Source organism: Cucurbitaria berberidis (genome assembly GCF_010015615.1).
Source record: "Cucurbitaria berberidis CBS 394.84 unplaced genomic scaffold K460scaffold_5, whole genome shotgun sequence".
Classification (NCBI taxonomy): domain Eukaryota; kingdom Fungi; phylum Ascomycota; class Dothideomycetes; order Pleosporales; family Cucurbitariaceae; genus Cucurbitaria; species Cucurbitaria berberidis.
In genome coordinates this window covers 2,058,064-2,084,422 of record NW_024468939.1, presented here as the reverse complement: position 1 = coordinate 2,084,422, position 26,359 = coordinate 2,058,064, and the positions used below count along the sequence as shown (strand labels likewise).

The following is a 26,359-nucleotide window of genomic DNA, read 5'->3' as shown; positions in this document are numbered from 1 at the left end:
AGCCTTTGCGTTTCGTGCTCCAGGTGGTTAACCAATACGCATACACTAGTCACATCACACACAATGGGACTACAGAATAGCAATCGGATACAACGCCGCCACAAGAGCTATATTGCGCCAGCGGGCGAGCAAGCCAGACCAATAACGGGCTTCTACGCAGGTTCGTTGTCTTCAATACGTACGAATCATGATCCAATGTTGATCACATACAGAAATCCTCAAGAAGGCACGATCCCAAGTTACACCCTTAACACGCACCGACCCGAATCCCCCACCACCTGAGTCCCTCCCCAAAACTCAAAAGGAGCAAACTCTTGAGAAAGCACGTATAGTCTTCGGCTCCAAACTTGCTGGTCCAGCAGAGCGCCGAAAGGAAATCACAGAGGCATCACAAATAATTGCAGGCGTCACCGTACCACCGAAACCTAGCGAACCGGACAATTGCTGCATGTCTGGGTGCGTGAACTGTGTGTGGGATTTTTATAGAGACGATATGGAGGAGTGGGCGGAGAAGAGTGCGCAAGCCAGAGCGGCGATGCAGGCACAGAGACAGAAAGGAGAAGGTACGGGGAGTATGGTGGCGGGGTCTGGGCAACCGAGCCATGTTGCTGTTAGTATGGATGATGATGGAGGTGGGAGTGAGACGAATTGGATCGCAGGTGCAGAGCAGGCCCATCTTTTCGATGATATACCGGTGGGTATAAGGGAATTCATGAGGACGGAGAAGAAGTTAAAGCAGATGCATAAGAAAGAAGAAGCTGCTACTGCTTAACGGGGGCATGCCGTATCAACATGAGCTGGAGGTCTTCGCCTAGTAGCTCTTTGTATTCGAGAGAACTACAACGCTCTGCGAAGTCATCCAGGCTCCTCCCCAGGACCGTCTTTGTAGAGCAAGCGAATACCCATTGAATACACCGAGTATGCATATGCCACGTATCTGCCCTAAACCAACGCCATCATTCAGCCTTGTGCTCCAGCAATGCTATATCCCGAGAGCCCCTAATTGCCCTAGTCTTCACCGACATCCACCCCCTGCGCCTTGAGATCGACCCTCGCTTCTGCTATTTGCTGCATGAGCTCCTTATGCGCATCTGGCACATCATTGAATGTGAAGACCCCCCAGCCGAGTTTGAAGAGCAGGTATGCGCCGAAGGAGACGAGGGCCCAGAAGGGGAGCTACCAGATGTCAGTTTTCATGATGATTGTACAGGGTCCAGGAGCGAAGATAGACATACGACAGGAACAACCTCATTCTGAAGCTTTTCAGGGAACGGAATGACTTCCATAAAGACTGCGAGGTAGATCTACACCACCATTAACCTTGAACCCCTCGAAGTGTGGCCAGGGGGTTCCATACGGATGTCAGGAGCATCGCAATGCTGATTGTTTGTTGTGCGCGCGTCATTTTGACGGTATTTTATGCTGACAATCTGGAAACGAGGGTATGCGGTCGGATGAGCTGGGAATGCGTGATGCTGGCGACGTTGTAGTGTCGAATGCTCAATGCCAGATGGCTCAATTTCCGCCAAGGGATCGCTTTCCAGGGGTCAGGTGTAGCCGATTTGGGGCAAGTCTAGCCGGTGGTGGGTCGAAGCATCCATTTGCAACTTCAACACTTCAAACAGCAGGTCACAAACGGAAACACCGTGTCAAGTCTATACCAAACACAGCACGAAAGATTGAGGTTTCATCAAACTGGTCGGTATACGTTTCCGATACAGTGGGGGCTGGTACAACGACCCGCGATTACTTCAGCTTTTCGCTTGTTAAAGAGCATCGCCAGCACAATGGAGCCCTGAGCTAGACACAACCCTTCAAACATATATTTTCAAGAAATTCCAAATCTGCAAAAATGCATCCGCCCAATAAAGAGGTTGAAGAGTTCTTAGAGTCGATAGAGCTCTTACTCGAGGGAAGCCCCGAAGGCCAAGATGCAGCTCTCAGAACACTACTCCACAAGCTTGAACGTTTCGTGGATATAGGAGACGCCGAGCCTGCCGAGGTTGCTACAAAGCTTCTTGGGACAGCTGTGGGAGGGCAGAGTAGGTGGTGCAAATATCTGGTTAGAAATGGAGCAGGCTGACAGTGCGTAGAGGAATGGCAGACTCCGTTTCGAGAAAGCGGCATATTGTCCTTCGCCCTATCTAGGCTCTCTGTTAGCGACCATACAGATCCTCTGGCCAAGCAGTGCCTAAGAGTCATCGGTAATTCGGTTGCAGATAACGGTACTCCTTTCTACAACAACATCCACATGACGATGTTAAATGTCTGACCAACGCTCAAGATTCGAATAGAGAGCTTGCGATTAAGGACTTGCAACACATTATTGCCTGCCTCACATCGGAGGAGTTGCGTACTACTGCTTTAGCAGTGCTATTCAATCTAGGCAATGACTTTGGTACGCTCATCCATCTCCGATGACAAACAATGCTCACACAGACAGATCCTGCCAAAGCCGCTGCAGCTGGGCTGAGACTGGATAACACAATATCTTCATATCTTGCCCTTGACAAAATACCCGAAGCAGCACTCGATTACGCTATGGAGCTACTGACCTGGACCACGGGGAGCCTCACTTCTGTTCAGCTCAAAGACGCGCTCTCGCTGGAAACATTCACGAACCTGCTAGAAATGGCCCTGAGATACGATCCAGATCACTACGATGAATACGTGGCCATACTAGTGCATTACTTACAAGACCCAGAATTTCAGCCAAAGGTGGCAACGCCGAAGTTGTTAGATGACTTGGTTAGTCTGATGTTGGACTTCGAGGCTCGCCTCACACCCACCGAAAATGAAGCAGTTTTGGAAGGGCTGTCGATTTCTAAGACCGATGAAACCGCTACGTCTGATGAAACTAGTGTGCTTCTACTAACTCAACTGATCAGCTCGATTTCAGCGATTTCAGCCACTGATACCTTCGCACAGGTTTTCACTGTCACAAGTCAGGTAGTAGAAAAGGTCAGGGCGAAACTACGTGCTCCAGCCGACTCACCATCGACGGTATGTGCATGTGTCATGCTCGGCAATTTGGCCATGTCGGACGAAGTCTGCATGGATATGGTCAACATCATGGAGTTTCACATCACTCTCATCAGTATTCTTGCATCGAGCACCAAACCAGCGCTTCTATACGCTGCAGCGGGATTCATGCGCCATCTCACATTTCCAGAGGCGAACAGAACAGTATTGGTTAATACCGGACTCTTGCGGACGTGCTGTCACCTTCTAAACCTCAGCGACCCATCTGTTCGTGGCGAAGCAGCGGCCATGCTATGCAAGCTCGTGACGAACAATTTCCACAATATCGAGAAGGTTGTTTTCGAAAAGGATGAAGACGCCACGATCCTTACACGCATCGTCGAACAAGCCATTGCTCCGTCCGCAGCATTACCAAGTACGGCTATGAAGAACCCCATGATCGAGCTTGGCCGCACCCTCGTTGCTATGCTTCGCTATCTCGGTCGACCCAATGCAGAGAAGGATGTCGATGCAGTAAGACAGGAACTGCTCAAAGTACCAAGTGTTGCTCGTCCGGTGGCCAGGCTCCTACGTCAGCGATTCTACGCGGACGCAAGGTCGGAAGGGCTGCTAGGCTTAGGCCTGATGGCACAATCACCCGAGGGCGCTGCGCATGTCATCGAAGAGATCAAGGACGATGGCGGGCTGCTCGACGCTATCAAAGAATTTGCAGAAGGGAAGGACGGAGGGGTTGAGCAGCAAGGCTCGGCTGCAGGCAGAGATTATCAAAACGCGATCGTGCTGTTGCAAGCGCTTCAGAACAATGCGGTAAGTAGCGTCAGACCGCTCCTTCGAGATAGGCATTAATGAAAGACAGGGCGGTGAGATGGATATGACGCTAAAGAATCAGGTTGTCGGCCTTCAAGCGGAGCTGGGGAAACTTCTGGTATAAACACATTATTTTGCGTGGTAAGATATAAACTTGGAGGGAACAGTTCATAAGGTCACAAATAGAGTAATCCAACGTCTTGTGCACCAAGATCATGCTGTTTTCTGACTTTGAAGGTTTAGTGGTGTGGTCGCATCTCCGGCCTAATTTGTTCCCACATGAGCCAGATAGTCTACTTACTGCCAAGAATCCCGGCACCACCAATTCATAATGTCCTCGAACAAATATAAAACATGGCTATCATATCCCAGCGAATAACAATCATTTCAATGATAGTGAATCATCAAGTGGCAATTTCAGCCTCACCGTCGCCGCAAACTGGTGACACGGCGTAATCAGCCTTGCTCTGATTGGTCAGTTTCGCCACTCGTACGTTTGTACCGCCTTTGCCCAGGGTCCATTTGAGCAACCAGCTGCGAGTGGAAGACAGGTGACATATGTATAAAGCCAGCCTGGGGCGCTCATAATTGCTTTTTCATTCACAGTCAATATCAAACCTCATCTACGACATCTTCCATCTCAGACGTAAACTCAACCAATTTCGAACCCTCAACCAAACCTTCAACACTCTACATCACCAATATCAAAATGGCCTGCTGCGGACGCAACAACGGCGAGTGCGTGTGCGCCAAGGAGGCAACCTGCTCGTGCGGCAAGCAGCCTGCTCTCCAGTGCAGTATGTCTTCTCTCTTCCCAAAGCCTCCCACAGGTTTTGTTATGAGTTGCGTGTGTATACTAACATGAGATGCAGCCTGCGCGAAGTCTACTACCGAAAACAAGCTCTCCACCAGCACTTGTGCGTGCGGAAAGCGGGCTGAGGGTAAGCACACATTCTTGTTGACCTTCGCTGTAACTTGTCTGACAACATCTCATAGGTTCGTGCACCTGCAGCCGCAACGAGAACAGCGGTTCCTCCTCTCTCGAGACCGACTTCACGACCAAGAAGTAAGCGCGTGGACAGACTGTACATACAGAATGAGCATTGGGGGTGTTTGGCGTTCATATAGGGCTTCGACCCTTGAGTTCAGACTGCAGAAAGGGAGAGCAACTGAATAGGCAATAGCCGCATGATACCAGGATCAAAATATATTATATCACTTTTCCACTACACGTTTTCTATCCAATTGTGTGTCTCCAGCATCGGTGTATCTTGAAGATAGGTATATGCGAACAGGCCTGAGCGCTTGTTCGACTAACGTATAGCCCTGCAGACTCGTTGAATGCGACAACCATATACGATCGCTTTGTTCGCCCTTCTTAGGCTCGCTGTCATGCTCAGGTATGCCATGTCCGTGTCATTGGGGGTGAGGATGCGGAAAGGCGAGGTCGCATCACTGAGCGGCGTCCACTCGTTGCCTTGTGATAGTAGAGGCGTGCGCATCTGTAGAGGTAAGCATGCTAGGTTTCGCTCTCTCCATACCCGCGCAACTGCGGAAGAGACAGCCGTACTAGTACACCACGCCGTCGTGTCAAGCACGTTCTATAGTGATGTCTCAGTGCGGAAGCAGCTCCCAGACGGAGTTTAGGCGCGCCCACACTAAAGTGGTCCAAGCACCCGTGGACGATCCCGCCGCATCTCGCGCGTGGAGCATACAGCTGCACAGAGACCGCCTAGCACCATGCTGACTTCTCTTTGCTTCATGTCGTTTCCCCCACGGTCCTTCTGTCTCGCCATTGCTTCATGATTGACCTCCAGACTTCCGCTGTTGTCGTCCCTTTTCACGAGTACCCACCTCCCGCAGCTCGCTCGCCGGCATAACCCCTGCCCCGAGGCTTTCCTACTCGACCTCACATATACCCACCACCGTCGCATTGTCTGGATATCTTCCAAGTGGGAGTCGCCTACCCACTAAGCCTGCCAGTATGGCTACGTCGGCCGCTGCGAAGATGGCATCGAGCGCCGGAGGGGTGTTCAGCCGGAACCAGTCGGGCAATGTGCCAACTATGAGAGGTACATTGGCCTGCAGGAAAATATCTTGGTCGGAGACTTACACGATTGCGCAGGACTGGTGTCGTTTATTGCAGATTTAAGAAATGCTCGAGCTCGCGAGCTGGAAGAGAAGCGGATCAACAAGGAATTGGCCAACATCCGGTAGGTCTGCCATGCCAAGTTTTAGAGGTAGACTAAAAGGCTAACGGAATATCGTAGGCAAAAGTTTAGAGGTACCTTGATATACGCATCCTAGATGACTTCCTCTAACATGTCACTCTCCAGATGGCAGCCTCAACGGCTACCAGAAAAAGAAATACGTCTGCAAGGTACTTAATTTACCGGCGAAGTTAAGCGCAAGCGCGAATGCTGACCTACATAGCTCCTGTACATATACATACTCGGCTGGAACGTCGATTTCGGACATCTTGAAGCTGTGAATCTCATCTCGGCCACCAAGTACTCGGAGAAACAAATCGGATACCTCGCAGTTACGCTATTCTTACACGAGGAGCACGAACTGCTACATCTGGTTGTTAACAGTATCCGAAAAGACTTGTTGGATCATAATGAGCTCAATAACTGCCTGGCACTGCACGCGATTGCGAATGTTGGTGGTAAAGAGCTGGGAGAGGCATTGAGCGCAGAAGTTCACCGACTACTCATATCTCCGGCATCGAAAGCATTTGTGAAGAAGAAGGCAGCTCTGACACTACTTCGCCTATACCGAAAGTACCCCAGCATTGTACAGAATGAATGGGCGGAACGGATAATATCGCTCATGGACGATCCTGACATGGGCGTTGCGCTCTCCGTTACCTCACTGGTTACCGCACTAGTCCAAGACAACACCGAACAGTACAGGGGGAGCTACGTGAAAGCTGCGAACAGATTGAAGCGGATCGTTGTTGACAATGAGTGTGCGGAAGGCTACTTCTACTACAAGGTCCCATGTCCATGGATTTTGGTCAAGCTTCTCAAGCTTCTCCAGTACTATCCACCTCCCGGTAGGTATCCCCTCGGAATCTAGGAGATGTTTTCAACTAACAAGAGCAGAGGATTCGCATATACGGAAGCTTATTCGCCAAGCACTGCAGAAAATCATGGACTCCGCTCTGGACATGCCAAAGAATGTGCAACAGAACAATGCGCAAAACGCCGTTCTCTTCGAAGCGATCAACCTTGTGATCCATCTTGACACGGAACAAGATCTAATGGTCCAGATCTCACAACGGTTGGGGAAATTTATCGCATCCCGAGAAACCAACGTAAGGTACCTAGGTCTGGAAGCGATGACCCATCTAGCTGCTCAATCAGAAACACTCGACCCGATAAAGAAGCATCAGGCCATCATCATCGGCTCTTTAAGAGACCGGGATATCAGCGTGCGAAGGCAGGGCCTCGACCTTCTCTACAGCATGTGTGATCCGTCGAACGCTCAAGCGATTGTGGGCGAGCTCTTACGATACCTCCAGTCCGCGGACTACGCGATACGAGAAGAGATGGTCCTTAAGATTGCAATCTTGACTGAGAAATACGCCACAGACGTCCAATGGTATGTGGACATATCGTTGCGTTTGATCTCCATGGCAGGCGATCATGTCAGCGATGAAGTGTGGCAACGAGTGATCCAAATCGTGACGAACAACGAGGAACTCCAAGTTTATGCCGCGCAGACAATCCTACAGTACATCAAGGCCGATTGTCATGAGACCCTAGTGAAAATCGGCGGGTACCTTCTTGGAGAGTTCGGCCACTTGATCGCTGAAACCAAGGGCTGCAGTCCAATTGAACAGTTTATGGCTCTAAGCGCGAAGATGCGGGGCTGCTCATCAAGTACAAGAGCGATCTTGCTCTCTTCCTATGTCAAGTTCGTCAACTTGTTCCCCGAAATCAAACCGCAGCTCCTCCAAGCGTTCCGCGCCTACAGCCATTCGCTCGACTCTGAGCTTCAGCAAAGAGCGTGCGAATACCTGACCCTCGCGACAATGCCAACGGACGACCTACTACGGACCGTATGCGATGAGATGCCACCGTATCCTGAACGAACATCAGCACTACTCTCTCGATTACACCAGAAGCATGCCACGACTAGTGATAAGCGAACATGGGTAGTTGGCGGGAAAGACGCGAATGCGGACCTGAAGGAGTTTGGCCTGGCACGGCAGAACACCTCTGCCGGTGTCAAGCGAAGCTTTACGGAACCGGTAACGAAAGACAACAAAGCTACTACCGCGAACGGCACAAATGGCGTCAATGCCATTTCCAGCGACCTTGCAGGATTAGACCTGGACATCGACACGAATAAGGTATTAAAAGCTCCGAACCTTGCCAGCGCCGCCCACTTGAGCCCGGACTGGGAACCTGGATACATTCGCCTTCTACTTCGCGGCGAGGGCATACTGTATGAGGACCAGCAAATACAAGTAGGTCTACGGACAGAATACCGGGGCCAGCTGGGGGCGCTCATCTTCTACTTCACAAACAAGTCTTCGTTTCCGATCGGATCATTTACCACCACGGTCGATAATAGGTCTTCGGAGACGCTGAAATCGGACATCAAGGGATTGCCTGATACCTCGATTGCACCAGAGGGCCAGACTCAACAAACGATCATGTTCGAATGCAAAAATGTCTTTATAGATCCACCAACCATCCGGATATCGTACCTCGCAGGCGCGCTACAAGGCCTCACGCTTCAACTCCCAGTACTACTTCACAAGTATATGGAAGGTGCCGAACTGAGCGCAGAGGACTTCTTCAAGCGATGGAAACAAATTGGCGGTGCTCCACGTGAAGCACAGAGCATTTTCGGCCTTGTTAGCAAGAACCGGACAATGAATTCGGAGTTTGTGCAAAAGGTAGTCAGGGGCTTCAAGTGGGGTATCGTTACTGGTGTCGATCCAAACGCAAAGAATATCGTTGGCGCGACAGTGCTCCACTCAAGTGAGGGCAAGTTCGGGTGTTTGCTAAGACTAGAGCCGAACTTCGATACTCAGGTACGTTTCCAGAGCTCATAACTAGGAACCAAAATGCTAACAGCCCGCAGATGTACCGCATCACCATCCGCGCAACCGACGAATCCGTCCCACCAGTACTGATCAAAGCTATGGAGGACCGACTTTCGCAAGGCATCGAGGGCATCCCCTAGGCCACCAATATTTTCACTGCCCCCTTTGAGTTGTGTCGAGGACTTGGAAGCGTTGACTGTTCATAAAGTAATGTATTTTGCGAGAGAGTTAGCAACATCCTTTTAGGAGAATTTGAGGGCTGTCTGTGTAGCATTTCTTGAGTGGAAAAGTATTCAGACGGCATACCATTTCTATCTTGTTTAGCATGAGCAAACATATTGAAGCGTTTCGAAGCGGATCCGTCGCGTCTTGTTCCACTACCACACTACTTCTATTCTTTTAGCACCAGATCAATTTTCTGCAGTTGGTAATACATTACGATTATGAGGCCAGCAATTAATGATAGCTATCTAGTCGCAAAAGGAAAAGAGCTGTCCCATCATATGGCCGCGCCAAGTTTTTCAACTACGCTTTTCCACCACAATAGAGCCAAAGAAAGATCACCACACCATCACGTAGGGTGCGCAAAAAATAGCAAAAACATACAACAGCGGGGATTCGCTAGTGGTCACCCACCTAACTACTAATCCGCCGGTATCCTGCTTAAGTACCGCTGAGCGAACGGGAAGCGCTGAATTCAAGATCCTATGGTCATATGTATTTATTATGCTTAACCTTGAACAATATAACCGCATCGCGTACGGGTCTCTTACAGCTACAAAAACGGGTCTACCCTGAACAGAATGACAGGCGCTGGACTTGGACGGTTGGCCACAGCCTACAAAGCGAAATGTCGGGCAAAATTGCTCCACCCATTTCACGACGAATGACGTAATCAGCATCTTTTTTCACGCCCAATATCGTTTCTCACCATGCTTGCAAGCTTAGTCACCTAATTCAAGCAACACCTCTCACTTTTCAATAGAGCAAGTTCTAATCTCAGCGATGTTCATAGACCCCTCCTCTCTGTCACTATCAAATAAACGGTTGTGCTCGCCTCGTCTTGTTGCGTGTATTCGATTCGCTACTCTACACACAAGCTGGCGCGGACCGACGAGGAGGTGGGTGTCAACTTACAGTCCTCCACGAACAGTATCTGACCAAGCGCCTGCTTCGGAAATTCCCTGTGTGATATATGAGCCGACTGAAGATATTGAGCCATTCGAGCGGTACGCTGCTGGAGGCTACTACCCGGTTCGCATCGGCGACCAATTCTGTTCGTCTCGTTATCACATTGTACACAAACTGGGTTTTGGCGCTTCCTCTACCATATGGTTAGCCCGTGACAAGCTTCTAGATAAGTACGTCGCAATCAAATTCGCCGTGTCGGAACTTCACCGTCCACATGAGAGCGCCATGCTGAGAATTTTGCGGGATGGGAAAGCATGCAATGAGAAAGCGCATGCCAGCATTGCAATGATACCAGAGATTTTGGATGAATTCGAAATAGAAGGCCCGGAAATCGAGGGTGAAAGGAGAAGACATCTCTGCCTTGTCACCACACCAGCAAGAATGAGCATCTCAGAGGCGCGAGAGGCATCCCATAACCGGTTGTTTTCGCCCTCGGTAGCTCGGGCCATTGCTGCTCAGCTTATCCAAGCCGTTGCCTTCATGCACTCTCGTGGTGTCGTTCATGCAGGTAGGTAATCAGGCTGATCGCGTTGAAATATCACCGCTGACTGCTAACTACATCTTCAGATCTTCATGAGGCCAATATCCTTCTTCGGCTGCCCAGTTCTATCGACAACCTTACTCCGGACCAACTCTATAAGAGGTATGGGCAGCCTGAGCTCGAGCAAATAACACGGCTGGACGGAAAACCTCTGGATCCGTGGGTGCCTACCTTTGGTGTCGTACCAATCTGGTTTGGAGACGCCAGTGACACTATGTCGCTCGCCGACTCACGCATCTTCTTAATCGACTTCAGCGAATCATTCCAGCCAGCAGTTGACATACGACAATCTTCTCACACACCCTTCGTATTAAGATCCCCAGAGATACTATTAGAGCCCACGGCACAGGTTTCCTTCCCTGCTGAGATCTGGAGTCTTGCATGCGCAGTCTTCGCTATTATAGGTCAGAGGCCCTTGTTCGAAACTTGGTTCCCAAGTGGAGACCGAATTCTTGAAGAACATGTCGACACATTGGGTTATTTGCCTAAAGATTGGTGAGCGAGTTGGGCCAATCGCAAACAATGTTTCGATGATCAACTTCGAAGACTTGATGGATCGCCGCGTCGGTTGCTGGAAGACCGGTTGGAGGATTCAATCCAAGAGCCACGAAGACAAGCTGAAATATCAGAGATGGACGAGGAAGAGAAGCAAGCGTTTCTTGTACTCTTGAAGTCGATGTTATCATTCAGGCCGGACGATCGACCTTCAGCGCAACAGGTACTTGAGTCTAGTTGGATGCAGAAATGGGCTCAACCGGCGTTTGAGTCGATGAAGGACAATCTCAAAACATAACGATCTCCCCTCTAGCTATACGTATAACAAGCCGTGTTTTGGCAAAGTATTCATCTCGGTCCACAGGTAAATTTCACTACTTGTCACAGTCGCCGTATAGTACGCATGTTGACTATCGTGTAGTGGTGATAGTATTACATTACCGTAGCTTACAAACATTCAATCCACCTATTCGTCATTGACAAATGGCAATGCTTTCAGCCATGCATCCCGCTCCTCCGCACTTCTGGCCTCGCGATCCAGAAATTGCTGGATGCCACTAGCCAGTTGGTCTCTTATAGTCTCGTAATCCTCGTTACTGACCCTGCCATCCCAATGTTTGAAGCCTCCTACGTCAGTAATGAAGTTATTCATCAGCTCGACGCCCTGAGCCCACAGCTCCTCATCCTTTTCCTGTTGCTCAACCTCGGCGGCCGAAAAGTGGAGTGGGCACGGCCTCAAGGGATGCCCATCAGATCCTTGACCCACAATCTTTAGCCATTCTTTCTCGACATCCCTCAAAAGGTTGTTGAGGTACGTTTCGTAGTCCATCAGAACTGTGCCTGGAACCACGGTAACCTGGTGGCGTAGACTGTCTTTCTGTTGCATGGCCAGGAACACTTGAGGGTTTTGTCGATAACATCGGACCATGTAGATATTGTGAAGCGTCTGAGATTGTTGCAATGCCTTTGCCTCACGTTGTTCATCTGGAGACAATCTATCGAAGTTTTCGGGGAGGCTGACTTTACCCAGATCCTTAGGGATTGGGCCATTGAAATCCAGAAAGCCAGGGCGGGTAACTTGCGAGAAAAGTGGGCATGCGCTGATGGTTTGCCAGTCAATGATGCCAATGATTCGAGCTGGGTTTTCTGGGTCAACGAAGATATTTTGCGTATGCAAATCGCCATGCCAAAGAACAGCGGCATGCGTTACTTCTTCCTCGGGTAAGACATATGGGGCTACCTTCAAATAGTTGTTTAAAGCCGACATCTTGGTCGATGTACTAGGTTGGTATTGTCTTGGTCCGTAAAAGAGTCCTTCGGGCATTCTAGGGTATTTGAGCCCTTTCTCAACACAGGCGATCTCTCTATAGGCGACTGCGGCGACGTACTTCTCAATTGTAGACCCTAAACCAATAGATTAGTATCGCATATATTTGAAAAGTTAAAATGGGAGCATACATGGTCCACGATCGATATCTAATGCGCCTCTCCCAAAATCGAAGAAGGACCGATGGTTAGTCGGTCCAATCTCGAACTCGGCGCTATGTACTGCGTTACCGTTTCCATCGATATACAACGGGGTGGTGCTGTCAGATTGAGGTAGGTCTTGCTTATAATATAAACCCCCAAACTTGGTGAATTTGATCGAAGCAAGTTTTTTCTCGATCTCAATGACCTGCTTCAAAATTTCAGCCTTTTGCGGACCCTCCATATTGTCCCACAAATCGTTCAAAACGATACCAGGTTGCTTTTCCATGATGATATATTCGGCTCCAACAGGATTGTCTACTAGTCCAGAGTTCCACGCATAGATTTGAGGAATCGGAAGATGGGCACTTCTCAGCTACCAAAGTTAATAGAGTTCAAGTCCGATATGAATAGTGGTTGCGTACGAAGTTCATGGTAGCAACCTCACTGGACGTGGTGAAGTGAGGTCGTCCAGCGTTAGGGTTGGGCAATTTCGCGATAGCCTCTTTCCCGTCATTCATGGTCAACAATAAAACTTTGTTGTATTGGCCCTCAGCGATCTTCACAGCTTTCGCACAAGAATCTGAGCCAATCGAACTAGCGGCAAGTCGACAGAGCTTCTGCAAGTCGAATTTGACGTAACGCGCTGCAAGCTGTTCTCGTTCCCCCCAAAGCCATCGCCCTGAGGTGAATCGATAGAGCGCACCTAGATCATGTATTGAACCTAAGGAAGATAGGTTAGATTATTGGTTTCAGCATCAACACTTTGATTTGCTTACCTCTCATTATTGTATCGGTTTGTGCCATTTTATAAGGATTTGAACTCCAGTGTCGTTTACTATATTCAGGATGAACAGTAGATACGTTTAGGACGCCCGTTGTTGCCGACAGACAAGAACGACCAAATAAAGGTGCCAATAAGTGGCCGCTCAAGAAAAATCTGTGATTATATTTCATCGTAATCGACTCACGAGGAGAACGGTGAGTGATTCGCCTTACCTTTGCAGTAGTTGGGGCACGGAGGTTGACGTCCGATCGAGACAAGTGGGGCTGTTTCGGCAAGCGAATGCTTACCTACCTCTGCGACTCAGCTATCCCAATCTCCACTCTACGTGCCACCGTCCTTGCTCACCACCGATTCGAAACTAGTCTGTCACGTCCAGTATCGAGAATCTCTGCAACTGCGAGACATGAGTGTGCTCATTGCTAGTTATTTCCTTTGTATCAAAGGCCAATTCCAAATCATCTCGAATCTTTCTACGACTTCGTGAACAGGTAAGCTGCAGGCGTTGAAGCACCCGCCATTTGGTGTCACAGCAACACATCCGTGGAAGCGAGATCGCCCTTTGAGGTTTAGTGCGGCGGAAGTTAATGCAAAAAACAGATAACCGTTTTGAGAACGCACGCTCAAAGTGCCTCCACAGAACCAGCGATAGCTCTCCTGAGGCCGCAAGAGCTTTTGAAATCTTCTTCTATGTACCCGCATTGAAGGGCTTTTGGATCCAACCTCCTCTCGGATCATGATCTCTCGAACAACGCGATTTCGACGAGAGTTACAGTCATTGCTCACACAAAACAAATCAATCTTGAGATCTTCTCGCGGCTTTGGTAGTATATTAACCCCATCTCGAGTCGGCGCACGAGACACCATGGATCACAATCATGAACTGTTCGAATATACTTCCGGACAATGGATGTAAGACTGAACTAAGTAATGTATTCGGGACCCATGACAAATTCTAACTTCTTCTCCTAGATACAACGAGAATATGCGTTTAGCCGAAAGGCGTCTATCCTTTAATATTTATGAGCTCAAGAAAGCTGCCGCTAGCTCTATCAATAGGCCTGAGTCTTATGTTACGAGCCTTCAAAAGCTGGCGGAAGGTGGCTTCAACCGAATCTTCGAAGTAGGTATGAGAGATGGAACATCTGTTCTCGCTCGACTGCCCTATCCGTCCACATTGCCCCGACGCTTGGCTGTGGCTAGTGAAGTCGCAACAATGGACTTTGTCCGTGCACATGGCATACCGACTCCACGAATACTTGGATACGCCATCGATGAGAATCCCGTCGGCTCGGAATACATTTTGATGGAAAAACTACCCGGACGACCAATTGGGGATGCTTGGTTCGATCTATCTGAACAACAAAGGCTCCAAGTTTTGCATGACATTGTCGAGCTTGAATCAAAGCTGTTCAGCATCCAACTACCTGCTAGTGGAAGCATATACTACGCTCACGACCTGAAATCATGCACTCCCAAGGTTAGCATACCTGGAGCAGACGGCCAATTCTGTGTGGGCCCCTACACTGGGCTTCGTTGGTGGTTCGGCAAGCGTGGGGATCTCGAGCTTGATCGGGGGCCACGTAAGTATCAATAGCAATTGCGATATTCATGAAACTCACCTTGCTTAGATGTTGAAACTCTTCGCGCCCTTCAAGCTCCTGCTGAGAAGGAGCTAACCTGGATACGTGAGTATGGACAACCCCGATATCCATTTCACCGACAACACAGAGAAGCCTTCCAATACGAGAAACAAGACCCAATGGTCCACGCAAAATCTCTAGAGAACTACCTGCTTGTAGCTCAGCATCTCGTACCGACAAGCCCGGAGCTCAACTTTCCCGTCCTTCGCCATCCCGACATCCAGCCGAGTAATATATTCATATCCGAAGACTATAGAGTTACGAGCCTTATTGACTGGCAGCACGCTACTGTACTTCCAACATTCCTTGCTGCTGGTATACCAAACTCGTTCCAAAACTATGGCGATGCTGAGTCAAGATCTTTCACGCCACCACTTCCCCCGGCTCATCTTGACTCTCTAGACGAGTTCAAACGTACCCAGGCTCAAGAGGAGTTTCGTCGCAGACACGTACACTTCTTCTACCTAGGTTTTACTCAACGATTGAACCAGCGACATTGGCGTGCCCTTGAAGAAGAGACAGACCTACTCAGGCGCCGAATCTTCGATCATGCAGGCGAACCATGGGAGGGCCTCAATACAGCTCTCCAGTACGATCTTGTTCAGGTCTCACAAAGTTGGAACAAAATCGCTCTACTGAATCATGATGGCACTGCACCAACATGTCCTGTGTCTTTCACATCAGAAGAAGCGGCGCGGATCGATGCTTTAGATGACTCGCATCGCGACGCGGATGGCGACGTGGAACAGATCAACGAGTTTCTTGGTATAGCATCCGACGGGTGGACCCCAAACCAACGGTTTGAGAGCGCCAAGAGCAAAGCAGCTGAGATCCGGGAACAAGCACTTGCTTCGGCAGACGACGATCCCTGGCTAAGAGAAATGTCTGAGCGGCACTGGCCTTTCGATGACTATGATGAGGATGAGTGAGAAGTGATTGACGGTGTCATTCTGTGCTCTACAACTCGTAAACTAACTCATCACCATTGGGTGGTGAAATTGAGGTGTAAATCAATCTGCGAAAGAATACGTCACGTATTTTTCTGTCTGTAGCAAACTCCGGCGCATGCGTCGCAATGGTACTATATAAGGAACCACAGCGAGAATAGAAATTTGAATTGAATCTCAAATGCGGTCGAGCGACGACCGGTAAAACGAATGGAAAGAAATGTATTGACATGAGAAACACTGGGTGACATGGACCCGTCTGCTAAATGCTTTTCCAACCAACCATCAAGCCGAGTAACTGTCAAGAATATAAAGGTGCAACAAATCATTAAAGCTTTCGTGTGCTGGGGTTGGGAGGGGATATGCCGAGTGATAGCTTAATGGGTAGCATTAGGGCGCATGCGCTTTACTATAACTAACGCTAGGAACGCAGGCACAGTAAGAGAATTTCCAAAGCGTCTACGCCCTAGTTGAGCTATCGCTGGTTCTGTAAAAGTACTTTAAGTGCGGAGATGTTTGTAATTACATTAATTCTTCTAAGATAGGCTTCGAGACGGTCGCCAACCGTGGTTCCAAACCTCATTATCGTTCTCCCATGGTACCAAATATCGATTAAAACTAAAGCTAGGAACGCAGGTACGGTAAATGCACCACAAATGGTTTCTTGCATACCAAATTGCGGTCTTTCTGACCAAGTTATCCCCAATGAGTTATCCTGGACATCTTATCTTCATTACAATCAAGCTGGTGGAGCCTTTCTACTTACCGCGCGCTTCGTCATAATGTTTAGAGTTTCATCTAAGCGCCCTTATAAGCCCCACATAAGTGATGTTTGAGAATGCGCTGCAGTTACCCCGCGGAACTAGCATATGAATACATAAGACAGGACTATTTAGTACAGATTCTGTATTGCACCGCTTCTCAACTGTTTACGAATATTACATCAATCTTCTTATACTTACGATCTCATATTCTGAATCACCTATATCGACAATGTCTGGCCAAGGATACAATCTCTACAAAGTCCAATACACATTAGGAATGCAAGACCCTCTAATGGGTAGCGAGACGAGATATCATACTGTTCTCTTTGTCGAGACGAAAGCAGACGGAGGAGGGCACACCTTTCAAGTCAATGGTGACTTGGTATCGGGCATGAGTTACGAATCCATATCAGGTCCAAACCCAGAACTATCCCAGACCTATTTTGCAAAGACACACCTCGGACGTATCCGCATCGAAGACTACCCAGAACGTTTGGACGGATTGCTGCAGACAGTGCCGCCACCTCCTCGCCAGAGGGCATTCAATGTCAAGACGATGCGCACCGAGCAAATCAAACCAGATGGGACATTTTATCAAGCCGATGAGCAGAGACCACCGTTCATCAAGTGCACTGAATGGACCGAACAACAAGCTCTTCCAGCCTTGTATCAGCATCAGCTGCTGCACAACAATTTACAACAAGCTCCGCTGGGGAGGTAGTGGGTAGTGGAGCAGTAGTCAAACTGCCCAAGTTGCGAATGGCGCTCCTGTTATTTGAACGCAAGGAGTAGGTCTAGCAGGACTAGAAGCTAGTTTGTAGAGTACATCTGGAGGTTAAGACAACAAGTTATTAGCATCTAGTGGGGTTTTACCATGTATTACCCGTTTCTTCTAGTTTCGGCTCCCTTTTAATAGCTTTGTTGGTTGGCGCGGTGCCTAGCAAACTGAAAGACATCGACGAGCCAGCAGGTTCGAATTTAATGCTCAGAATATTAGGTCTTTATGCACCATTATCATGACTGCGGCTTCGCTAATCCAAGGGTCCAAGATATCTTCGATGCGCTGGGACCAGTCATCGTCCCATAGAACACCTTGAAGAGCAGTGAAGTATTCCCAATAGTCCGGGAACCAGCCAGCCTCCTCCCAATCGACTAGACTAACCCTTAAGCCCTGCGATGTGTCACGATGCACTACTACGTTCTTCCTTTGTAGATCCGAATGCGAAAACATAGGCTTATGACCAGCTAATGTCCTCCCAAGATTTCTTTCGTAGAAGTCTGCCCTAAAGCTGTGCCTCTTCATATGTTCCCATTCAAACCGAAGGCGCTTTACGAGTGCTGCGTTGAACTGATCTTCCGAGTCGAATGGGCCACATATTTCTCGATCACGGTCCGGGCTGTAGAACAGATAGTGGTGATATCGGCCGTTGTCCACACCCCCGTAGAGCGGAGGAGCTGGAATTTGTCGGATCGACGTAAATACTTCTTTCAATTTGGCGCAAATATCGGATTTCTCAGATTCTTCGAGCGTAGGCCATAATTGAGCGAGTGACTCGCCAGGCATGCGCTGCATGATCAGGCAGACATGACCCGTACTTGCTATACGGTACATTGCGTAGAGCTTTGGAATCCCGGGGTGATCTTTAAGGTGGTGCTCGAGAAAGAGAAGGATTTGGCCTTCGATCTCATCCACACCTCGTCCGTATTTGACGATGAAGTGAGGCTCGACCGCGACCACCCTGTGGTAGGACACATCTTCTCGAAATACGGCTGTTGATTCGAAGAAAAGCTTTTCGCTAGGTAGAGGGGCCGGCAGTAGGTCGGGATGTTTAAGGTAAGGTAGTCGAGCAGGTACCCAAGCCATAAGTGCTTTGAGCTGTAGGCTCCGTGTGTATGCAGACGTGGTGAAACTTGGGTGCGGACAATGTTATGCCCAGTCTTAGCTTCTACTACCAATCGAGATCTGCCGTATTCTATCGCTCCAGCTAAAATTTGAAAAAGAGTTAGCTTATAAACAAAGAGGGATGCAAAGGCGTAGTGTAGAGAGCTAGATTAATCGGGTGCGAGGGAAAGCGCCGCCAAGCCCCCGCACAGAGGAAAACCAGGAGGCGCAGCCTATCATCCCAACACAGTACCACAAACAAGAAAAGGTGTAGCATGAAAGTGAGGAAAAGATGGGATGGAAGGTTTTAATGTACGATGCTTGGGGAGCGTATATATGGGTTAAAATGATTAGTGTGCGGGTTGTAATGGCGTGCGTTGGTGAAATGATTCTCTATGTATTCTTACAATCTCCAGTCATCTTGATCTATGTGTTTGGCGGATTTTACTACCATATCCTAGCAGCATGTGCGTGTTTGAGTTCGTTGAGGTCTCAGTACACAGATATAGTCCAAACCTTCGGCAGGTCTAACCCAAGTTATTACACCCCTATGACAAAGTCTCCTAAGGCTCAAGATGACCACAGCGGTCCACTCAAATACCCCGAAAAAGACTCAAGATAGAGAAGATAGTCTACCACCCTCCTGTCCTATTCATACACCCTCTTTCACGCAGCAGGATCTAGGAACCCCTCGAGCGTTTCATAGTTAAGCGGCCTGAATAGCTCATTGCTCAGATCCGCACCAGAACTTCCCAACAAGCCCTCAAAATTCTCAAACGCATTGTCGAAGTTTAGCCAATCGGGCGATTGCTCTGCAAAACCAAACCCGGTAGGCGGCATGGGCGCTCGATCCGCGCGCTCGCTGCTCGTTGGGTGTTGACCGGGGGTAGGTGCGGGAGTGGGGTTAAGGAGGCTTGTAATGGGTGCAGGTGGTTGTTGTAATTGGAGACGAGGGTCGATCTGTGTGTCGAGATTTTGCGGCCATTGCTGCGTCGCGTTGGGTAATGATATTTGTCCGCTATGTGTGCTTTTTGGTGTTGGTGGTTCAGTCTTTGGTTCAGTCTGACGGGGCTCTATAGCAACGGGCGCGGGCGTGTTGGCGGCGTTCGTGGCTCGTCCTGCTGCATTGCTAAGAACTGCGCGTCCCAGGTCTGCCATCGTGCCTGCCGACCACCACGCGTTGCGCAAGCGATCGAGAAGGCGGACGCATTGCTTCAGCTCCTCGGTGGCGCGTTTCACGTGAACTTTAAGACGACGAGATCGGAAGTGGCGGTACACTACGCTCTGAGCTACTCCGAGGGCGTAGGGTACGAGAGGAAGCGGTGGAAGTAGTTCTGGAGATTCGGCGTTGAGGAGGTGAATTACTCGTGTGGCAGAGAGGCTCTGTCGGACGTATGAGGGGGTAGACTTTACAGGAGCGTTGATGGAGAGCGACTTGTGAGAGGCCATGCACATGGTGTGATGAAAGAGTGAGAGGAGACCTGTAATATATTAGAAAGCAGAGCGTCATCCAAAGTTTGCGAGACTTACTCATGATTGGACCATCTAGCTTGTCCTCTCCGTCACCCACCATCTCCTCGAATCCCAAGAAGTCATCCCCTTCCCAGCCTGTCTCTTCTGATGCCTTCCCTGGCCTGTAGTAATCGATGACCTTGTCCAGCATCTCCGAGATCTGCAGCCAGATGCCAAAAGGACTAGACCTCTTCTCTGGGTCGCTGGGTAGTTGCCTCAAGCTATTGTCGCGGTCGTGCATAAGTAAGGGCCTGCCGTTCATACAGGCGTTGATTTTGTCCAGGCTCCACAGACACCAAAAGACATCTTCCAAGTTCCCCTGGGACTCGGAGCTCTGGTTCTTCCATTGGTGGCCAAATTGCAGACCGAATGTGTGTGCATGGTGGATGGCTTGGGCCAAGTGCATGGAGGCTTGCTCGGCACCATCAGGACCTTCGCAGTGAAGGGATATCAGGGCTAGTACTTGAATCAGAACGACACGGTTCTTCTCAAGCTTCGCTTCAATGCCGACAATGACGGCATTATACAGCCTTTGAGAGAACTCGCGTGGGCTGAGCGGTTGAAGGTCGGGATTTAGACATAGAGCCTCTGCTGCATTCGCGTGTTTCGAGGCTACGATGCAAATGGCCTGCATTAGCATGCGCGGTTCTCTACCTTGCTCGTACTGCTCATAGAAGAGATCCTTGTCGACTAGCGGAAGCAATGGGTGAACGTAAGCGAAGTAGATGTCGAGAAGGACCTCTTGATGCCTGCGCGAGGGCAGGAGATCAACGCCTACTGCATCTACTGAAGAGTCGGCACGAGGTAAGTGTATGTCTCACATGAATGTCATACATGACCACTTACAGAAGTTTTTGAGGGCTATAGAGACTTTGACCCCCTGGGCAGTTTGCGGACCTGTCTCATTGATGCGCGACAAGGCCGACCCAGGCTGCGTCGAGGCCGGTCTCTGGTCCTGTTCTTCGATCCATTGGCCGATGGGAGGATTGCTTGGGGATTGAGCCGTCTTCCCACGTTCAGAATGGACCTGTTCCCGCAAGACGGCTTCAGGATTCAGGTAGCCAAGGAAGTTGGGTGGAGTTTGCGCTGTGTGTGGATCCTCTGTCGCCGGGCTGAGGGGCGGTAGCATAGTGGAGTGGTGGCCATAACTCTGCGAGTCCCCACGGGGCCCTCTGGGATCGTGAGAAGGGTAATGGGGGTTTGCCGTAGAAGCATGGGGCGCATTCCCGCTATGGGAAAGACTTCCGTCATTTTTTTCGGCGTCAATATGTTCGTCGTCGAAAGTATGGCTGCAGCGCTTCTGATTGGTCCGTTAGACAGTTGGTACACAGTTACAACGGTCTTGAAACCTACTCTCCGCTTTTTGCATGATTCGCAGGCGCGGTGAACTCCTGGCATGGCGTTAGCTGGGTGCGTTGGTTGCGGCGCGCACTGACGCGTTCTCTACTACGCACGTTTGCGCTTCCTGAAGAACTCGTTATTGGCGGCGAAGGTGATCATCGTGGACATTCTGGGCGTAGCTGCACGTTCTCGTCGGTTGACGTGCGATGGCTCGTGCTATGAGACTTTGCAGAGGCGTGGATGCCCTCGAGGTCGGGACAGAGTTGGTGGTGCCGTGACCAGACGCCCACGTGATTCTCGTATCCCCGTGGGTAGCTCGCCCCACGGCCTGGAAATGCGGAGTTTGACCAGGGTCGGCGGCCTCTCCATTTCCCACCCGTCACCATCAAACAAGCAGCATGCCCGACCTGCCGTTGATGGTTTGCGTGGTAGTTTGGCTTGAAGGCACGACGATTGTTTGCCATAGCTGTAGCCATCCGACCCAAGCATGGCGCTTCTCGCCGACATCTAGCTCCTGAAGCGACTGACCTCATGAGGAGATGAATTGTTGGCTTCGCAACCGCCAGTTATAAGTTTTGTCGTCGTAATAGTAGCTCGTGAAGGAGTGCATGTATTATACTATTCTATATTTGTTTCCTATAAATGTTGTGAAGTCTACCTCACGACGTTTCCTCCTAGGTATCGCGTGGCACTTGCCGGATTCGGATTTGCGCCCGTCGCATGAGCCTACAAGTGCCATGACATAGCTCCGACCTTGTCCTCCAACAACCCAACCCCGTCTTCGATACCACTTCCTTACGATCCGCGATGGTTTGCATGACACGGAGTTCATCGACTGTTCGTTGCGCCAAGTGTCTCTCGATGGGCGTCGCGCCCTCTCCGCTTCCTTCGTAGAATAGCACTGTGTTGCACGCGCAGCCAGAAACACCTCCAATACGAAATCCTGTACGATGTGGACCTCCATCTCGATCTCGCTGCTGCATACTCGGGCTGCCAGGGCCACACTCGCGAGACATTAGCGACGCTAGACGCGCATGACGGACACGACTGCAGTGGTGGATGGCCAGTAATAAACATCGCATAATGCATGAGCGCCGTCTCGTCATCGAGAATACAATCGAGGTCAGGTAAGGTGTCTACACCCGGATAAGTGGCGACAACTTGGACTTGAAGATTCGTAGAGTAATTTTCTGCCATAGAAGTGCACTGAGAATTATCCTGGTCTGATATTCTGGCCTTGGAGTTGTGTAGATCCTCTCTTCATTCAAGGCATCTTGACTACATATCTCAGCGCTATACGATACTCTTACTTCCTGACTTCTATTCGCGTTTTCTGCCAAGAGGCCCGAGCTTCTCGTAACTTCAATCAGCGCGCGTCGCCCTGTCATTACCGCTCAATCCTGTCCATCATGTCAACAAGATGCATCGCCCGACCAGCTTCATGCTTGTATGTTCTTTCCATCAGACCCTCCATTCGCCTTGCAGCACGAAGATCATTATCAACAACTATACCACGAAAAGCCCCTCAGCCTTTAGCATGCGTGCTGGGTGAATGATACCTTGCCATACTTACTAACAGCTATTTACTGATTTTGGGTATAGGTACGTTTGATGATGCATCCTTATTCTCGTACACCTCAGGTCGATATCTGTTCAACGAGGAACTACGGTTAAAGGAACGTCATGTTGAGTTCAACGTCGAAGCCCTACAACTTGCGGCCGAAGCTTCTGTCGGCAACAAGCACGGAAAGACTATCAGCATAAAAAAGCTAGCAGAGGGGGGTTTCAATCGAGTCCTCATCTTAAAGTTGCAGGACGGATTCGAACTGATCGCGAAGATCCCATACCACATAGCCCGGCCTGAATATTTTGCCACTGCTAGTGAGGCCGCTACCCTTACGTTCCTTCGGTCAATAGGCATACCTGTCCCAGAAGTATATGACTACTCTGCAACGGCAGATAACCCTGTCGGTACCGAATATGTTCTTATGGAGAAGGCTCCTGGGATCTGCCTCGCATCCCGATGGGAGCACCTTCAAGACCTTGAGATACGACGGCTTGCGCATAGTTTCGTTGAGCTCGAACAAAAACTTTTCAAGGTTCCTTTCAGTGCTACAGGTAGCTTGTACTTCAAGAAGGACATCGCATCTAGCCTACAAGCTCCATTGTACACAGAGGAACATGCCAGAGAAGCAAACCAGTTTTGCATCGGGCCTATTGCCGACTACATGTTTTGGTACGGTAGAAGAGCTGGACTACAGGTGAACCATGGACCATGGAAAAATCACGTTGAATATCTTCAATCAGTAGCGAAGAAAGAGATGGACTGGACAGAGCGTTATGGCAGATCACTAGAACCCGACTTTCCCCACAACGATTTGGGACTAGGACTTCAGGATCCACAGGACCATCTCAAGCTTCTGGAGTACTACCAGTTGTTGACGCCACACCTGCTGCCGAAGAACCCTGCACACCCCTTCAATCAGCCTATGCTTCGTCATCCTGACGTTACCCCTGGTAACATTTTCATAATACCCGAGACTGGTCGACTCTCTTGTCTTATCGATTGGCAACACGCCATCGTCCAGCCACGGCTCCTTGCCGCTGGCTACCCTCGTGCGTTCGAGAATCCAGACGACGTACTCTCCCCTGAGCTAGTAGGACCTAAGCTTCCAGAGAATTTCACATCCTTACAAGCAGATGAGCAAGCAGCGGCGCGCGATCTCTATCGCCGGCGTCTCCTCTTTTTCAGTTACCGTGTGCTCAACGGCCATCTCAACCAGCACCACATCGCAGCTTTACGTGACCCACTTCTTCTTGGTCGGCAGATGCTCGTAGACAGGGCTGGCCGTCAGTGGGAAGGCAATCTTGTAACACTCAAAGGGGCTATCATACGTGCAGTCCAGTTCTGGGAGCACTTGCCTGATGTTGCGGATACGGAGTGTCCCGTGCGGTTTGATCAAACTGAATTAGACAAGTTCATAGAGATTGAGGACGACTGGCTGAAGATGAGCGTAGCTGTGGAGCAGTGGCGGCAGAGAGTCTGCAATATGACCGAGGAGGGATGGGTGCGGAATGAGGATTATGAGGAAGCGAAGAAGAAGCTTGAAGAGCTGAGAGAGGAGATTCGACTGCAGTGTGAAGGGGATGAAGAGGATATCCAAGCCTTCCGGACTGGTTGGCCATTCCGCGATCGCGAGGAAGTTGATTAAGTTGGACATCTACAACATTGGATCAAAAAATCAAATCGGTGATAGTAAACCCTGATGTCATTCACGTCATTATCGCGGTAAAAGCTTCAACGAAGCTATGTTCATAGGAATGTGTGTTCCTTCTGTAATCAGGCAACACCAGTGTTTAAGTTCTGTAATGAATGCTATTGGTAGTCAGCAGAAGGTAATACAGAGTATGTTCATCATCATGGCCTAGTCTTTCGCCGATAGGGGCATGCTGACACGCACGGCACGGACCATTGAGCTCTGTATCTAGCTGGGCGATTGCCAAGCTAGACCCCGCAAACTACTAGATATATTCTGCTATCACGCTTGGTCGGAGTATGGCAAGCACTACACACAGATATATCTCCCTGCGTCGATCATATCTCAACATCATATCGGATCCAACAATCCAGGTCACGCATGGCGGCCTCGCGGTTCAAATCAGAGCAATACTATTCAGAGTCCTTCGTCGAGAGTGCTGGTGCCATCCTCTTCCGCCTATCAACTCGCGAAATATGCGTCATCCATCTTCCCTCGCAAAATGAGTACGTTCTAGCCAAGGGACGCCGTAACCTGGGAGAAACACGACAGTCTGCTGCGGTTCGCGAAGTCAAAGAGGAGACAGGGTACGCATGCCGTCTTCTTCCGTTGACGATGTCGACGCGAAACCCTCCTGCTATAGAGAAAGAGCCTGCTCTCGACGAACCGCGCATACATACTAGCGCTCAGGAGCCGTTTGGGTTACAGATCCGCCACCTTTCAAGAGGCGATGTTAAAGTTATATGGTGGTATATAGCTGCCGTGAATGAACAAGAGAAGTCTGATTCGTACACTCACGGGCAAGGTGAATTCAGTGTGGAGTTTTATAGTTATACCGATGTTCTCAAGAAGTTGACATTCCAAACGGATAGAGATTTGGTTGAGAAGGCCATCCATGTCATGCAAGGCACTTATGATTAGTTCTTGTCGAGACATCCTTGAAGAGATACGAGTTCAGTTCACACTATGTCATGTTTCGAAATCCTTGCTCGAACTGTCCATTGTTTAACACGATCACCTCACTAATTCACGCCAAGCATTATTTACATCGAGATTTCCTCCGAAGCGGTGAGCTCTTCCTCGTGTCACAGAGCTCGAGGTCAGAAAAGGCGTTCGATTTGTATCACGATGAATGAACATGAGGGCTAGTTTAGTGTCTCGTCAGTGCTAGCTAGTCAACGACGTTGAATATAGAACAACACATGGCGCCGAGAACGTAGCTTGAAAGCGATAACTGACTGAGCGATATCGCAATCGCCTTTCTCTGGTGGTCTACTGGTCGCGGAGTCGGCCGACATCGTTCACGCTGTCGACCCACTCACTCACACACTCACACCCAATGCAAGCCCGTTAGCTGAACGCAATGTCCGTCACCCAGACCCGCGTGGGCGAGAATGCGGAGAAACGCTCCATGCTGTGCTGTGTTTCTACTCTGAGCACGGTTACAGGGTGATCGAGGACGAGTATGACGATTGGGCAGTAAATCTCCGATGCGTATGCTCATGTTGTGCGACTAATACTCGAGAATAGATGTTCTAGCCGCGGCTACCCACGGCTGGGAGCTGAATAGAGTTTGTTTGGGTGAAGCTGCGTTGTCACTACGTGCGTGCGCCTGTGTGTTCTCCGACGTTTGGGAAGCGGTATGTTTACCTTCGTCCGGGTGTAGTTGCAATATCGAGGAGGT

At 49.7% G+C, this 26,359-nt stretch overlaps 14 protein-coding genes across 14 annotated transcripts; 9 read left to right on the top strand and 5 right to left on the bottom strand.

Annotated features, from left to right (window-relative positions):
* Nucleotides 1-63: 63 nt before the first annotated feature.
* Nucleotides 64-772, top strand: K460DRAFT_409520 (uncharacterized protein; the record flags this gene model as incomplete). The annotated part of the gene is made up of 2 exons (XM_040937257.1): nucleotides 64-160; nucleotides 213-772. 2 exons carry the CDS (start codon nucleotides 64-66, stop codon nucleotides 770-772), a joined length of 657 nt encoding a protein of 218 aa, XP_040784656.1.
* A 236-nt stretch (nucleotides 773-1,008) lies between these two features.
* K460DRAFT_380040 (dolichol phosphate mannosyltransferas-like protein subunit 3) lies at nucleotides 1,009-1,405 on the bottom strand (the record flags this gene model as incomplete). Its single annotated transcript, XM_040935221.1, has 3 exons — nucleotides 1,009-1,176; nucleotides 1,236-1,304; nucleotides 1,358-1,405. 3 exons carry the CDS (start codon nucleotides 1,403-1,405, stop codon nucleotides 1,009-1,011), a joined length of 285 nt encoding a protein of 94 aa, XP_040784655.1.
* Nucleotides 1,406-1,622: 217 nt separating this feature from the next.
* On the top strand, nucleotides 1,623-4,035 carry K460DRAFT_370095 (GTP binding protein-like protein). Its single transcript, XM_040934084.1, has 5 exons — nucleotides 1,623-2,042; nucleotides 2,094-2,225; nucleotides 2,285-2,398; nucleotides 2,444-3,789; nucleotides 3,839-4,035. The coding sequence occupies exons 1-5, from the start codon at nucleotides 1,853-1,855 to the stop codon at nucleotides 3,911-3,913; spliced, it is 1,857 nt and encodes a 618-aa protein (XP_040784654.1). The 5' UTR covers nucleotides 1,623-1,852; the 3' UTR covers nucleotides 3,914-4,035.
* Nucleotides 4,036-4,321: 286 nt separating this feature from the next.
* Nucleotides 4,322-4,898, top strand: K460DRAFT_370094 (uncharacterized protein). Its single transcript, XM_040934083.1, has 3 exons — nucleotides 4,322-4,586; nucleotides 4,662-4,730; nucleotides 4,786-4,898. The coding sequence occupies exons 1-3, from the start codon at nucleotides 4,499-4,501 to the stop codon at nucleotides 4,857-4,859; spliced, it is 231 nt and encodes a 76-aa protein (XP_040784653.1). The 5' UTR covers nucleotides 4,322-4,498; the 3' UTR covers nucleotides 4,860-4,898.
* Nucleotides 4,899-5,413: 515 nt separating this feature from the next.
* Nucleotides 5,414-5,886, bottom strand: K460DRAFT_178677 (uncharacterized protein). Its single transcript, XM_040927029.1, has one exon. The coding sequence runs from the start codon at nucleotides 5,721-5,723 to the stop codon at nucleotides 5,448-5,450; it is 276 nt and encodes a 91-aa protein (XP_040784652.1). The 5' UTR covers nucleotides 5,724-5,886; the 3' UTR covers nucleotides 5,414-5,447.
* On the top strand, nucleotides 5,504-9,348 carry K460DRAFT_370093 (Adaptor protein complex AP-2 alpha subunit). The gene is made up of 7 exons (XM_040934082.1): nucleotides 5,504-5,861; nucleotides 5,915-6,002; nucleotides 6,060-6,073; nucleotides 6,126-6,169; nucleotides 6,223-6,847; nucleotides 6,897-8,839; nucleotides 8,890-9,348. Exons 1-7 carry the CDS (start codon nucleotides 5,774-5,776, stop codon nucleotides 8,989-8,991), a joined length of 2,904 nt encoding a protein of 967 aa, XP_040784651.1. The 5' UTR covers nucleotides 5,504-5,773; the 3' UTR covers nucleotides 8,992-9,348.
* Nucleotides 9,349-10,423: 1,075 nt separating this feature from the next.
* On the top strand, nucleotides 10,424-11,376 carry K460DRAFT_380036 (kinase-like protein; the record flags this gene model as incomplete). The annotated part of the gene is made up of 3 exons (XM_040935220.1): nucleotides 10,424-10,550; nucleotides 10,610-11,020; nucleotides 11,084-11,376. The coding sequence occupies 3 exons, from the start codon at nucleotides 10,424-10,426 to the stop codon at nucleotides 11,374-11,376; spliced, it is 831 nt and encodes a 276-aa protein (XP_040784650.1).
* A 168-nt stretch (nucleotides 11,377-11,544) lies between these two features.
* On the bottom strand, nucleotides 11,545-13,352 carry K460DRAFT_409515 (phosphotransferase enzyme family protein; the record flags this gene model as incomplete). Its single annotated transcript, XM_040937256.1, has 4 exons — nucleotides 11,545-12,482; nucleotides 12,537-12,921; nucleotides 12,971-13,269; nucleotides 13,325-13,352. The coding sequence occupies 4 exons, from the start codon at nucleotides 13,350-13,352 to the stop codon at nucleotides 11,545-11,547; spliced, it is 1,650 nt and encodes a 549-aa protein (XP_040784649.1).
* A 312-nt stretch (nucleotides 13,353-13,664) lies between these two features.
* K460DRAFT_398166 (uncharacterized protein) lies at nucleotides 13,665-16,154 on the top strand. The gene is made up of 4 exons (XM_040936191.1): nucleotides 13,665-13,820; nucleotides 13,930-14,241; nucleotides 14,302-14,912; nucleotides 14,961-16,154. The coding sequence occupies exons 2-4, from the start codon at nucleotides 14,066-14,068 to the stop codon at nucleotides 15,899-15,901; spliced, it is 1,728 nt and encodes a 575-aa protein (XP_040784648.1). The 5' UTR covers nucleotides 13,665-13,820; nucleotides 13,930-14,065; the 3' UTR covers nucleotides 15,902-16,154.
* A 689-nt stretch (nucleotides 16,155-16,843) lies between these two features.
* Nucleotides 16,844-17,693, top strand: K460DRAFT_370088 (uncharacterized protein). Its single transcript, XM_040934081.1, has one exon. The coding sequence runs from the start codon at nucleotides 16,913-16,915 to the stop codon at nucleotides 17,402-17,404; it is 492 nt and encodes a 163-aa protein (XP_040784647.1). The 5' UTR covers nucleotides 16,844-16,912; the 3' UTR covers nucleotides 17,405-17,693.
* On the bottom strand, nucleotides 17,669-18,547 carry K460DRAFT_380032 (uncharacterized protein; the record flags this gene model as incomplete). Its single annotated transcript, XM_040935219.1, has 1 exon — nucleotides 17,669-18,547. The coding sequence occupies one exon, from the start codon at nucleotides 18,545-18,547 to the stop codon at nucleotides 17,669-17,671; it is 879 nt and encodes a 292-aa protein (XP_040784646.1).
* Nucleotides 18,548-18,886: 339 nt separating this feature from the next.
* On the bottom strand, nucleotides 18,887-21,648 carry K460DRAFT_370086 (uncharacterized protein). The gene is made up of 5 exons (XM_040934080.1): nucleotides 21,532-21,648; nucleotides 21,431-21,468; nucleotides 20,924-21,377; nucleotides 20,096-20,863; nucleotides 18,887-20,046 (listed from the first exon to the last, which is right to left on the bottom strand). The coding sequence occupies exons 1-5, from the start codon at nucleotides 21,584-21,586 to the stop codon at nucleotides 19,232-19,234; spliced, it is 2,130 nt and encodes a 709-aa protein (XP_040784645.1). The 5' UTR covers nucleotides 21,587-21,648; the 3' UTR covers nucleotides 18,887-19,231.
* A 1,179-nt stretch (nucleotides 21,649-22,827) lies between these two features.
* Nucleotides 22,828-24,630, top strand: K460DRAFT_409510 (kinase-like protein; the record flags this gene model as incomplete). Its single annotated transcript, XM_040937255.1, has 2 exons — nucleotides 22,828-22,966; nucleotides 23,021-24,630. The coding sequence occupies 2 exons, from the start codon at nucleotides 22,828-22,830 to the stop codon at nucleotides 24,628-24,630; spliced, it is 1,749 nt and encodes a 582-aa protein (XP_040784644.1).
* A 426-nt stretch (nucleotides 24,631-25,056) lies between these two features.
* K460DRAFT_380029 (uncharacterized protein) lies at nucleotides 25,057-25,596 on the top strand (the record flags this gene model as incomplete). The annotated part of the gene is made up of 1 exon (XM_040935218.1): nucleotides 25,057-25,596. One exon carries the CDS (start codon nucleotides 25,057-25,059, stop codon nucleotides 25,594-25,596), a length of 540 nt encoding a protein of 179 aa, XP_040784643.1.
* Nucleotides 25,597-26,359: the final 763 nt, after the last annotated feature.